This window comes from Phalangium opilio, unplaced genomic scaffold (genome assembly GCF_054372755.1).
Source record: "Phalangium opilio isolate 3A_F unplaced genomic scaffold, DU_Popi_V2 ptg000090l_1, whole genome shotgun sequence".
NCBI lineage: Eukaryota > Metazoa > Arthropoda > Arachnida > Opiliones > Phalangiidae > Phalangium > Phalangium opilio.
The window spans coordinates 4,263,631-4,278,193 of NW_028324195.1; the positions used below are offsets into that span (position 1 = coordinate 4,263,631).

Sequence of the window (14,563 nt, forward strand, 5' to 3'; positions counted from 1 at the left end):
TTTTATTTCCAAACTGTGCGGAAAGGAGTTATGTAAAATTGTCCTAAAATTAATTATGCAAAATTGTGCGGAAACGGGCCGCCACCATATAAAACATTAAAATTTTACACTGTTAAAAACTGTTTCGACAAACAACTTCTATTCAAAGATTCTCGTTCCTTGATGATAAAACTCAGAAAATTATGAGTTCATATCCATCTATTATGAATGAAGAATCATCTGAAAAAATCTGAAATTTGTAGTTGTTTGTGCCAAGAATTACCGCAAGTTTTTAAAATTATCAATGGAAAGGTGTTATTTTAAGGAAGCTCGAGATAGAATAACAAGCATGCCCCCCCCCGTAAAAAAATTTACGGCTGCATTTTGCTGTTAAGTAGATTTTTTATAATCTGTAATATATTGCAAATAAACTGAAATATTCTGGAATAAACCTGAAAAAGGTTCAACTTCAGACATAATTAAGATGCATTCCAGAAAGCAATGCAGAACATTTTAGATGTTTTGCAGAAAAATTATCTTGCGTTGGAAACTGAGTACAGCAGTATACAAAATTTAGTATATAAAATAGCTAACTTACAGCTAGAAAACAGAGGGGAAATAGTAACTCCCGTAAGAAATCAAGATGTTTGTAGGCTCATTACAGGTACCTTCCAGATATTTTGTATGCATGTTACAGTCAGAAATTGCTAAGTTTGTAGGATAATGGCAGGCGGGTTTCGGATACTTTTTAGGATAATTGCAGGCGCGTTTCGGATACTTTTTAGGATAATTGCAGGCGTGTTTCAGATACTATGTAGGATAATTTCAGGCGCGTTTTAGATACTTTGTAGGATAATTGCAGGTGCTTTTCAGATAATTTTTAGGAAAGTTGCAGGCGCATGTCAGATAGTTTTCAGAATAAAGGCAGGCGCTTTTCATATACTTTGTGGGAAAATTGCAGGCGCGTTTCAGATACTTTTCAGGATCATTACTGGAGCGTTTCAGATACTTTTAAGGACCATTACAGGCTCGTTTCAGATACTTTGTAGGATCATTGCAGGGGCTTTTCACATAAATTTTAGGATAATTGCAGGTGCTTTTCACATAATCTTTAGGATAATTGCAGGCGCATTTCAGATACTTTGTAGGAAAATTGCAGGCGCGTTTCAGATGCTTTTCAGGGTCATTGCAGCCGCGTTTCCGATATTTTGCAGGGCCATTGCAGGCGTGATTCAGATACTTTGCAGGATAATTGCAGACGCGTTTCAGATACTTTGTAGAATAATTCCAGGCGCGTTTCAGATACTTCGCGTTTCAGATACTTTGCTGGGTCATTGCAGGCGCGTTTCAGATATTTTGTAGGATAATTGCAGACGGGTTTCAGATACTTTGCCGGATCATTGCTGGCGCGTTTCTGATATTTTGTAGTGTTGAAATTTTGGAATTTCATTTTTATAAAATGAATTTTTACCTCTCCGAGTGACGATGACGTCACGGAGAGGTATAACTCTATACTTGTGTTTGTGTATCTGTCAACGCGTTCGCTGTTGGAAAATCGGAGCAAACGTGTTTGCAGAAAGATACATTGGCTTCTACTCCTCTATCCTCGTTAGGGTTATGATGTACACGGCGATCGCCTAGGGTTACGAGAAACGTCTAGCTTCAAAATGGCAAGGCTTCCACCAAATATTAAAGCAATTGCGGGTTTTCTTATCATTTACTGAGAATCAGTCGCCTTATATACCCTAAATTTCCAAACATTTTGAAAGGCTTACGCTTGAGTTCAAACGTGAACAATAGCTATGCTTAAAATGATTTTAGGAATAAAGTTTCATAAAACGATTTAACTAGAACTAATGTAAATTAATGAAGATCAAATTTATAAATATAAATTATATTTATTTAAATATTTAAGAAATATTCTTAATTGCGTCTCAACTCGAAGAGGTTTATTTAGGATTCCCAACTTGCACTTCTGTTTAATATCTAGAAAATTACAAATCAGTTGAAATTAGAGGCTTCCCATATAAAAATGTTAAGCTGTAATTCATCTGCATACACGCTTATTTATAGCTACTACGCTGTGATAGATATACATTAAGGCTACATTTTCTGCAGCAGATAAACGCGAAATTTTCACAGCAATTCCTGAACTGCAAATTAACTGCCGATTCAACATTTTCTGTTTGTTAACTATTAATTGACTATACTGGCAGAAATATGCAGCGCGATTCTGCAAAAGCGATGCAAAAGTAGAAATCCAGCTGCCAATTTAAAATTGCAATTTGACCACATTATAGGCATGTTACAGGTCTGCAAACGTGATGGAAAAGTAGAAATCCAGCTGCCAATTTAAACCTTTAATTTGACCATATTTATAGACATGTTACAGGTCTGCAAAAGTGATTTAAAAGTAGAAATCAAGCTGCCAATTTAAAATTGCAATTTGCCCATATTTATAGCCATGTTACAGGTCTGCAAAAGTGATGGGAAAGTTGAAATCCACCTGCCAATTTAAAACTGTACCTTAACCACACTTACAGACATATTGCAGGTATTCAAAAGTAGAAATATGTCTGACAGCTATTTTAAAACTGTAATTGTACATTATAGATATTTCTAAAGCTTATAGAAAAAATTTTATTCAATAAGAGCGGTTTGATAGCTGTGGAAATTTTCTAGACATTAAACAGGAGATACTCCTGTTTAATCTTTTATTTGATTTTTTCTACTTCTGCAACGATTTTGCAGACGTGCAAATAAAATTCTTTCCTATAAGCTCTAAAAATATCTATTCGTACTCTTACAGTTTTAGAATAACTGGCAGACGGATATCTACTTTTAAATACCTGCAATATGTCTATAAATTTGGTCAAATTGTAGTTTTAAATTGGCAGAGGGATTTAAACTTTTCCATCACTTTTGCAGATCTGTAACGTGTCTATAAGTGTGGTCAAATTACAGTTCTAAACTAGCAGCTATCATTTCTACTTTAGCATCGCGTTTGCAGAAAAGCGCTGCATATTTCTGCCAGTAAAGATAATTAAAAACTAATAAACATAAAATGTAGAAATGGCAGACAATTTTCAGTTCTGGAATTGGATTAAAATGTTCGCGTTTTTCGAGCTGCAGAAAATGTAGCCTTAATGTTTACAGCGTGGTAGCGATAAAAAACGTGAATGCAGCTGAATTACTGCTTAACTTTTTTGTACGGGCCTGCACATTTTTGTGATGCAAGCATGAAAGCCTACTGCGAAGTGATTTATATACGTTATGTTTTAAGCATGGAATAATTCTATAAGGAATTTATATATTCAGAAAGTGATTTCGGTTTCGGATCACCAGAAAGGACACCTACTGAAAACACATCTCGAACAATACCATGCTTAAAACTAAACACGCCGATCAAAATTGGCCAAAATTAGTGGTTGAGCTAGCAGTCAAAGGAATACAATCAATGCTTGTTGCAAATAAAATGGATTCGTGGTCTAGCCCGGTTACTCCTTTCTATCAAAATTTGCAGAGGTTAACGGTATGTGGCATAGGAGCTAGCCACCACCCTTCTATTAACTGTAAAGGTACCCACCAGTAAACAAGCCACAGGCTTAGTGTGACTATCCCTTCTTAGACAAAACTTTATTATTATTAGAGATTGTTATTTTTACTTTGTTAGTGTTATTAATATCAGAACACCGAAGCTTTAAACTTTTTCTGAATCGTTTAATATCCGCAATGTGAGAAAACTGATTGAATATGTTCATGGGAACTAAAAACGTTGTGAAGGTATTTTGAAGTACCTTAGATGTGCCTTCTTCTTAATAGTGTACATCTTATTGAAATTATTCTATATACTACAACAAACAACGTCATCGCTTTGAAACCAACTATGATTAAGAAATATGGGAAATTTACGCAACTATGAGTAGTTCAACTACTTAAATTGAATTAAATTACGTGCAATCGAATTAAATCAGTATACGAGTGGACAGAACGTTCATTGGAATTCTTATTACAAATTGTTCTCTAAAGATGAAGTATTACCATGAAGAGTTTGAATATATTATCGACTATTTAAGAGCTAGGTAATAACATGAACCTTTAAAGGTGCTAAACTATTAACAAATTAATCTCTTAAACGAAACTTAATATTTTCAATTAGGAACTTCATTTGTTTATGCAAATGCTACTTGGAGAAAAAAGTCTATAGATTCCTTGTAAGTACTCTTAGTAATACGACGTGTTTTAGGAGGCTTGGTTCCACTGGGGTTTGAGTTGAAATTTTGGTATAAAACGGGCCTTAAAATGTTTAAACTCGTGTTTCATGTAAGCGATAATATACTTAGTTCAAGAATATTTGCTTAGGAAAAGTCTGAATTGGCAAATAATTTAATCCTTAACAAGACCGAGGCTTGCAGAGATTTAACAGAAACGGAGTATGCCAATCTGTCGGACAACGTAAGTACAAAGCAAGCAATAAATTAAAACTAACGAATCAAAATTCTACTTTATTTCCCTAAGTGTTTCATTTACAAGTGAATACAATTTTGGTTCAGATTTTGCACATTCACAAACCAGCTCTTGCTCTTGGCACAGTTTTGTATAACAGCATTACGAAAACTCGAATAAGCGAGCCAATTTTCTTTGATTATGAGGAAGCCATCACTATATCTAATCCAGTCCTAAAAGAAACCACAAGTCTAGAGTTCTTAATGATAGACTGGAAAGTTAGTAAAATTAACATTATTTTTTTAACGAGTTGAAGCTAATTCTTTAAAAGTAAAGGTAAAGATTAGTATAAATACTATGGATTATGGATTTCACAATTGGCCAAAAAGGTGGCCGCCAAATATGCTTAACGTTCGTGGATGGGAGGTGTTTCTAAATTGAGTCGGAAGTAGGTCGACCTGGAGTTAAAACTAACTCCGAAAATCCTGAGTCGTAAGTTTTGAATCGTCGCCAATGCCCAATACGAATATCTCTCATCCTCTCAAGGTTTGGGGTTATTTCTCTGCTGACTGGGCGCCTAAGCGACATGCCTAGTGGAAGGTGACAGATGGAAATCCATAATACGTCAGTATTTATACATATCCATGGTTGGACGGCTCTCCCTGATTTGAATTGTCTTCTTTCGATGTGTCCCAAAAAATATCGCTATATTTTAATATTGAAATTTGAAACGTATATAAAGATCTTTAAATTGGCTTTGTAGAACGTCACACCCTCTTAAATCTTGCCGTACTTTTGGCAGTCATAATTTGCGAACTCCAGCTTTCCTTATGTATTCAACCCTCCTCATGGCTATAAAATTATCTGACGAATTTTAGCTCTTCCCCAACTGAGAGCTTTCAATTGGAATATTATATGAAAGGAATGACATTTCTATAAAACTATTTCATAATTAGCTCATATGGAATAAAAATGATACATTTGGAATTTGGAGCTTTCCAAAAACAGAATTTACGTAACAAAGTTTTGATAGTTGGGGACACACGAATTCGTCGTGAGAAGTTTTCCTTCACCACGTTTTCCTAGCAAATTTTGTATTTTTTATGAAAAATTATTACATTATATCAAGTTTACTTGAAACAGGCTGGTATTCTTCTGCTATCCGGTATTTTTCTCTTTTGTTTCCTGCTGTGGAAAACCAAGGATAAGGTTGTTTGTAAAGAGAGAAGAACATTTCACATTTTCGAAATGATTCTGTTGCTATTGGAAATTCTTTCCACATTTTTTGCAAAATGTAAAAATTAATATTAATTGAATAATTTATGTTACTTTTTTAGTTTTAATACTGCTTAATATGACAGTATTGATTTCTAGCTTTCAGCAGACTTTCTAAGAACCTAATTTGGATGATTTTGTGCGGTTCATGGCTACTCGGAACCCTTCTTTTGACCTTCGAAATGTCCGGGCACATGAAAACCAATTTCGCTCTTAAAGAATATTTGGTATTTGACAGTTTAAATGATGTTTTAAACATGACGACTAAACGGGTATTCCTAAACAATCATGATTACTACTCTGAGTCAAGATTTTTTTGCAACGTGGAATTAATAGTGAGACAAAAAGAAACAGCCAAGATAATTAAAAATGTGATTTACGATTTACCATTCCATGCAGCCCTCGGACGCGTACAAATATTTAGATCCTGAAATGAGAATCTGCAGGATGAGCCAATTGGCGGTTGACTCAATTCACGTTTTCGGCTGCAAATACGATGGTCTCACCAAGAATAAGGCGTGGTTCGGTTTAACTACCCAGGATGAACTGCATGATATAATGCTGAAAGTATACAAATGCAAGAGAAAAAACAAGTTGGAGATTTACATTGGAGAACACAGTTACCGGAGAGAATATTTTTTCATTTACATCAAGTCCTTCTGTGTCAGGCAAGATATCAAGGAATTGGTCCTAAGATCGTAAGTGCTTTTCAGACCGATTAATTTTCATAAGAAACTTATAAGCCCCACCGAAGTTAACATTAGAAGCGATGAGTATTTCTAAAACTGGCACGTTAACCGCTTCTCTTATGTAGCCCAGGACTTTTAGGGTTTGACCTAGAACATTTGAACGTAAGGATGAAAATTGGTACATTTGTTATTTTTGACCCAACAAAAATTATACTAAAAGTCCCCTGCTTAGAACGCGAGCTTTCTCCACCATCTTGGAAAATGGCCGCCTGGTATGCCAGCTTCAAAAATTATGAAAATTGGTACACATTATGATCGGAACAACATGAACATCATATAAAAATTTCCAGCTCTGTGTTCGATAGTTTGGTCGCCATATTGGAAAATGGCCGCCATGAATGCTGGGTGCAGTGTATTTCACCATGTTGTTGGAAAAATAAGAAAATATATTGATATTATAATCAGAGCTGTGTGAAACTCTTAGTAAAATATTGAGATCGTTTGGCCGCCATGTTGGAAAATGGCCGCCGGGAATGTCATTTAGATGCAGCATATTATTCAAAAATTAAGAACATTGGTAATAATTATGTTGAAGACCGTCTAAACATCACTATTGAATATTGAAGACATGCTGTTGATAGTTTGGGCGCAATCTTGGTAAATTAGTGCTGGAAAAGCTAAATATATTTCAAATACATACATCTATTCGAAATTCCTATGATGAGTAGATTATTTTCATTAACGTAATAAACACATAAAATTGCCATCCCCAAGTCGAAATTGTTGGTATGCTATCGATTGGGCATGTTATCAAAACAGCATTGTCCAAAACGGCTTTTTCATAAACGCGTTTGCCATTATAGCCATTTCTCGTTTTAGCGTTTGATTACAGCGTTTATATCTTGAGTGTTGTTTCGTACGCCATTTCCAAAATATTGTTGTTTATCTTCATTGACTCCCCAAAATAATATGCCTTTTCCAAAAAATTATATTTTATATTTACTTCCGATATAACATTACTCCTTTTTGCATAATATTGTTCTCTGTTCTATATACCTAATATAATAGAGATTTCCCTCCCTATCAATCACAGTTTGGGCGGAAACAGCAACCGCGGTTTTGCAAATCGCTGTTTTGGGAACCGCTTTATTCCAAAACGCTCTTTTGAAAACCGCTCAACTACCCGTGAACCAAATTGTCGACCCCTTCTTTAAGTTATTCAAAGCTGTAATTCTCTACATATGGGCATACAATTTAATATGGGGTTTATATATTCTAGTGTTGTTAAAGATTAGATTTAAGACAAATCTCTAACATTTCGTTCATGTTGATCGTCAGCCTGAAGATTTTTTCACAATAATTAGCAGTCAGAGAACTTGATTAGGCGCTGCACCCAGCTGGGGGCGTTAACAGCCCCCCCCCCATTGTCGCTCATCACATTCCAAATTGAACCTGAGGGACAGCCGTATAAGTACACGGGATCGGCCAGCGGGTACGATAAACGTCTCTTGAGCCGGTGGAAGAAGCTGGACACCATCAGCAGCGAGCCCAGCCAGAAGGTGGTCGGTGACAGGGAAGGATTACGACAGCAGAAGGTTCGACGGGACTGGGGATTTCCCTCCAAACACAGCAGTGCCATACGGCCCAAACAATGTATCCACGACCCTTAGAGGAATACCTATATCGGGGAGAGCCAAAGGCAACACCTGGGCAGGGGCGAAGCGGCCGAGCAAAACCTTTAGGTAACGGGGCATGGAACGGTTTGAACCAAGGGCGAACCCAAGCAACTCCCGAACCCGGGCCACGACAAGCCCTTTTTCTCTGCTCCATCACAGCTAGTATCGCGACAATGTCTACGCATTGCTGAGGAAACGAATTCGGATCGTCTACATTCACAGTTCCGCACTTAAAGATAATGAGTATGAAAAGTTGGTCTTGAGTGGTGTGAATGGGTCTTAGGATTCGGGATCGCGAACCCATCCCCTTCTTCGGGGTTTAAATCGCTTCCCTGCCATAGTAGTAGCGGAATATCTTGGTTCTTTTGCTATCACACCCGAAATGGAACGTCTTCATTCTTAAATGAAATCGGGAAAAACAAAAGGAAGGATAATTCTATTTCCACTACTACGTCAGTAGAGGATTTCAATAGGTTTTTTCTCCCATAAATAAATTCAACCATATTGCCTCGCCTAAGGATACGAACCTACACCTCATTAAAAGGCTACCAAACTCAATGGCCCTTCTGGCAGTAGACGAAAGGAAAATCATGTCCATTCTTAACCAGCTAAAACCTGACACAGCTGCAGGGTATGACGGCTCATCCCGTAAGATAAATAAAGAGTGTGCGATGTGGCTTATCCCGCCACTAACCACCCTTATCAATATGTCTTTTAATATCGGTACATATCCTGACGCATTGAAGCAAGCTGTAATAACTCCAATTTTTAAAAAAGGCGACAAAAATAATCCCAATAGTTATCGACCCATCTCAGTACTCTCTACCTTAGCCAAAATATTCGACAGATGCAATTTCACGAGACTCTCCTCTTTCTGTCAAAAATACAAATTGATATCACCAAAACAATTTGGCTTCAGGGAAAATTCCAACTGCGAAACAGCCCTAATCAGCGTATATAAAAAAATTCTAGATTATATTGACACAAACAACTATGCTATAGGTGTCTTTCTAGACCTATGTAAGGCATTTGACACGGTCAACCATGAACGCCTACTTCACAAGTTAGACATCCTGGGAATTAGGGGAAATAGCCATAAATGGATCAAATCTTATCTAATTAATAGAACCGCAAAAACTAAGCTGGACGATACCCTCTCACAAACGCAATTAGAATACAGAAGAGTTCCCCAGGGATCCGTTCTCTCCCCCCTTTATTTTAACCTCTTTGTAAATGATCTGCCACAATCTACTGGCGTCAATGTCCTAACACTCTAAGCCGACGACACCTTTCTTTTGGTCGGAGGACCTAACCTAGAGGATATAATAAACACGACTAGCCTATACCTGGACAAAATAAAACTCTGGCTCACAGACAACTTACTGGACCTTAACGGGGACAATACGGTATACATGACCTTTTCTAATCCCAATAAACCCCGGCTGTCATATAACCGTCGCGCTTTCGGAAACATAATAATAAAGGAAGTTGATACGTATAAGTACCTAGGGCTGTGGTTCGACATCCACCTAAAATAAACCATTCATATAGATAGCATAGCGAAAAAGATAACATACGGTTCATACTTAATTCATAGAAACAGGAAAATTCTGAACCCAAAGATAAAAAACAACTATACTCAGCACTAATACACTCTCACCTAAGCTACTGCGTGACAGTCTGGGGCAACACCTCAAAAAGCAACTTAAATAGACTACAACTAATCCAGAAAAGAGCCATAAGAACAATAACAAATGCTGAATACTTAGCCCATTCGTCGCCAATATTCAAAAACCTCAATATTCTCACAATCTTTCACACCTATGATTATTGTATGCTAGTATACATCTTTAGATCTCTGGGGATACTAATTTACAACCCCTTTGAACAAAGCAAACCCTTCCGGTACTTTACAAGGAACAATTACATACAACAAGTACATACAACAAGTACCTCAAGCCCGTAAATCCATAAAACTGAACTCAATCTTCTGCAAAGGTACCAACTTATATAAAATGCTAAACCCCCCAAATTCTCTTAGCCTAGCACGCTTTAAAACCTTAGCGAAAGCCTCAATACTGAATAATTAGCTTATTACACTGTAACACCATTAATTTCTGCTCTATCATTTATTATATAAATATTCATACTAAATTCGTTGAGTTTGTACCATTTAAATTATTGGGTACTGCATTCTAAGCAAACGCTGGCATAAAAGCCGATAACGGCTTAGCTGACAATTAAAAAATGTAAAACAACAAAGAAGAAATAAAAATATTATCATTATTATATCTGAAACCAAAACCACACCAAGAAGAGAATCTCAAATCGAGACATTTGAGAAAAAAGGTATCGAGAACACTTCTTTCACTTACATGCTGTAACTGGATGTGGGTTTGATCAGGCGGGGTTTGAAGTAATTACTGATAATAAACATCTTACAAATACGTTGAGTGTTTTTAATGACAATATTAAGTCAACAATAGCTAGGAAACAATTTAATCCCGAACAGTTGAGATGGGTTCGCGATCGCGAAAGTCGAAGACCCATTCACAACTTTCTCCTTCCTGCTTCACTTACTACTTGTACCTGCAGTTTGCAGAACATCTTGTGTAAAGAACTGTGAACGTAGACGATCAGGATTGGATTTCTCGGCAATGTGCGATCATTGACAAGGTATTAGTTAAATTAAAAAAGATCTTCAGCTTGACGATAAAAGATGAACGAAATGTTCAAAACGTGCCTTAAATCTAATCCTTAACGATACTAGAATGTATAAACCCCATACTAAGCGATATTCCCTAATCTACATCTCAGTAATATAGCTTTGCTTTTCTGTGTTTCAAAATTTAGGATAGTAATCTTTCAGCGTTCATTTTTAAAGATGGGGTTGATAACTTAGACTCGGGAATAGTTTTTTTACGGTGTTTAATACGTTCATGAAAATTATCTACTCAATAAAGAAATATCGAAAAAATGTATGTATCCGTAATACATTTGGCATTTGCCACAGTCATTTTCCAAGATGGTGCCCAAACTATCAGCAGCACGTCTTCCGTATTCAAGTATGATGTTAAGACGGTCTTCAACAATATATTTACAATTTTCATGTTTTATACTGTATCTAAATGACATTCCCGGCGACCATTTTCCAACATGGCGGCCAAACTATCCTACGAATGGCTTCAATATTTTACAGTGACGTTCACACAGCTCTGATTATAATATCAATATATTTTCATAATTTTCCAACAACGTGGCGAAAAGTGCACCCAGCATTCACGGCGGCCATTTTCCAATATGGTGACTAAACTATCAAGCACAGAGCTGTAAAATTTTACTATGATGTTCAGGTGGTTACAATCATAATATGCATAAATTTTCATAATTTTAGAAGAAGAATGTGGAATACAATTTCCAAGATGGCGGCGAAAGCTGGCGCTCTACAGCAGGGGACTTTTAATATAATTTTCGTTGGGTCAAAAAGAACACGTGTACCAATTTTAATCTTTATGTTCAAATGTTCTAGGTCAAGCCCTTTTTAGTCCTGGCCTAAAGTTACAGAATCCGTTTTTAAATCGTGAAACAGTATTTAATTTTAACACTCGCAGGGTCATGAATATTATGGAGCGTAACTTTATCCACTATAAATCAATACCAAAGAAAATCATTCATGAGATGTCGAGATGGAGAAGACCTCCGGAGGAATTATCACCGTTGACAATCGAAGTTGTCAGTGGATCTCTCTTCTTGTGGCTAATGGGTCTTTCTATTTCAACCTTCGTATTCATCGGAGAAATATTGACGATCAACAAAAAGTATTATTAAGGAACACATAGGGATCAATAGACCATTCCATTATACAACGCACAGGGAAGGGCCGCCATATGATGAGAGTTCCCTCGCACCAAGAGGCAACACCAGGTGGAGCTCGCTTTCGCTACACGCTGGAGGCTAGTCGTCTCAAACAGCCTCTTGCGTTCCTTCTTGGCGCGAGGGAACTATAGCCTAATAAGGCAGCCCGACCCCTGTTCTGTTTACTTTTTCTTTGGCAGTACAGGAATGGTCTATTACTGTGGTGATAGAAACCTACATAAATGATTGCGTTAATATAATTCTTTGTTTGTAAACTGAAATTTGTGGCATATTGGAGAAAATCAGCAGAAGGTTAAAATCTATTATATTTACTAACGCCAAAAGGACCCGGCGTTGCCCATCGGGACATTTTTCAACTGGACATTGGAAAAAATTGTTGAAAACTGAACCCCAAGGGCTATAATGTCCGTCTGTGGGACATGACGAATCAGTATACTAAACTTTAATGAAATCGTTCGAAACGCGCGGGTTTTTTTCCATTCCTGGTCGCCATTTAGTGGGGTGGCGTAGAGGTTAGCGCTTTTACCTCGCAGCAAGAGGATCTCGGGTTCGATCCCGGACTGTGGTACCGGGTGAAAATCTGGGAACAAATACTTCTGCGTAGAGATTGCAAGTTCTCTCCCCGCAAGGTAAAAGGAGTTTTCCTCCGCAGTCTAACCCGGTTTCTCCTTTCCATCAAAACTTGCAGAGGTTAACGGTTAATAGTTAGTATAGGGCGCTGTAGGTTATCTGTGGCATAGGGGCTAGCCACCACCCCTCTATGCAATGTAAAGGGACCCACCTGTAAAGGGACCCACCTGTAAACAAGCCAGAGCCTTGGTGTGGAAATCCCTTCATAGACTAAGCTTAGATTATTATTATTATTTTAAATATGGCGTTAAATCGAACCGAAAAAGCCATAAAGTCCGTCTATAGGATAGAAGGACCCAGTTTTCTAAATAGGAGAGACATCGCTTGAAATGGGCTAACGTTATTCGTTGAAGATTTTTTACATTTCTGGCCAACATTTTTTAAAATGGCGGCGGATTGAAAAAAAATATGTGCTTGCTGCTTAGGAGTAACGTTCCAGCAAAATTTCAGTCTCTTTGGCAAGGCGGTTTGAGCTAGGCGCTCATTAACAGTCAGTCAGGATATTTGTGAAAACCGTTTGCTGATTGACTAACCACGCTGTCTTCAGAACGTTTGAAGTTTTATTAGGAAACTTAACATTAGTAGTAAATGTTCAGCAGTTTCAAGGCAATCCTGCAAATTTGCCCCCAAAAATGTGCTGTAAATAGTAAATGTTCAACAGTTTCAAGGCAATATTGAAAATTTGCTTCTCGTAAAACTGCTGTAAATAGTAGATGTTCAACAGTTTCAAGGCAGTCCCGCAAATTTGCCGCTCGTAGAACTGCTGTAAATAGTAAATGTTAAAAATTTTCAAAGCAATCCTGCAAATTTGCCTCTCGTAGATTTTCTGTAAATAGTAAATATTCAACAGTTTCAAGGCAATCCAGATACACCCTGTATAATATATTTATATGTCGTCACACAATGGTTTTAAAAAATTAAGTGTGGTTAACAAGAAGAGTAGTTAAAATGTTATTACTGGCTTGTTCATAGAACTCTGTACTGCACGAGACTGGAAATACCCGAGACCAAAATGGTACTCAAAGGAGAGCACCAAATTTTCTTAATATTCTATTGAATTAATTACGCGCAAAAATTTGAGACATTTGACATTTTAAATGATTAATGTACATTCCGTCTTCTTCTTTCGGATTGAAGAAGCTATGGTTTAAGTGGAGCTCAGAACGGCGCTGAACGAAATGGAATTTCTGGGAAATAATCGATATTTTAAATACAAGTACATAGAATTTGCATTCTAAAATCTTAAATGTAATTTGTCGATTTGTAACTTAAATAAAATTATAGATACGCCCAAGAGACTCCCACGTCACGAAACTGGAGGTGAGTTTAACAAGGTTCGGTGGCTTTTTGGTAATTCAACTTTGAAATATTAATATAATAATTTTATGTTACGTTGTATAATTTTGTCGGTGGTGTTTAGGGTAATTCACGAAGGGAATAAAATGGATTTTGATGAATTGTCCAAATTTTTGACTACGCTTGAGGCTTTCAGCGTAAGTGAAAGAGAAACGAGACCAAAATCAACCTATGATAAAATTTCTAATAATCTTTAATCTTGTTTTAGAATTCTACTTTTAATCTGTTTCCCTTTCCACACTTATTATTCCATGGTCGACAGGAATATATCAGTCTCTCTCCGGTGTACGAAACGGCCGGGACGATTATAATGTCAGAACGTAAGTGATTCGGTACTCGCTTACATTTGAAAAGAATATGTCCCATTATGACGTAGCGTAAGACAGTTTTGAATGAGGGAGGCAAAAGCTTTAAATAACCGGATGTAATAATGTTCCCTACAACGATTCCCTCAGTTTTGTCCCACATTACTTGTCGACTGCTGGCTGCGTCGTGGCTGATGGCTGATCGGAGTGACTTTCATTCTGTTCTTCTTGGGTTGTTTCTTGCGGACGGAGTTCAAGACTGAAAGCTACAATCGCAACGTCACCCTCTCGGACTTGATAAAATCGGGAATCCCACCTCTAGTTGCGAAAA

At 37.1% G+C, this 14,563-nt stretch overlaps 1 protein-coding gene across 1 annotated transcript; it reads left to right on the top strand.

Moving 5' to 3' along the window:
- Window positions 1-5,591: 5,591 nt before the first annotated feature.
- LOC149645071 (uncharacterized) lies at window positions 5,592-12,054 on the top strand. Its single transcript, XM_089850368.1, has 4 exons — window positions 5,592-5,719; window positions 5,800-6,035; window positions 6,100-6,398; window positions 11,677-12,054. The coding sequence occupies exons 1-4, from the start codon at window positions 5,674-5,676 to the stop codon at window positions 11,891-11,893; spliced, it is 798 nt and encodes a 265-aa protein (XP_089706494.1). The 5' UTR covers window positions 5,592-5,673; the 3' UTR covers window positions 11,894-12,054.
- The last annotated feature ends 2,509 nt before the right edge of the window (window positions 12,055-14,563 follow it).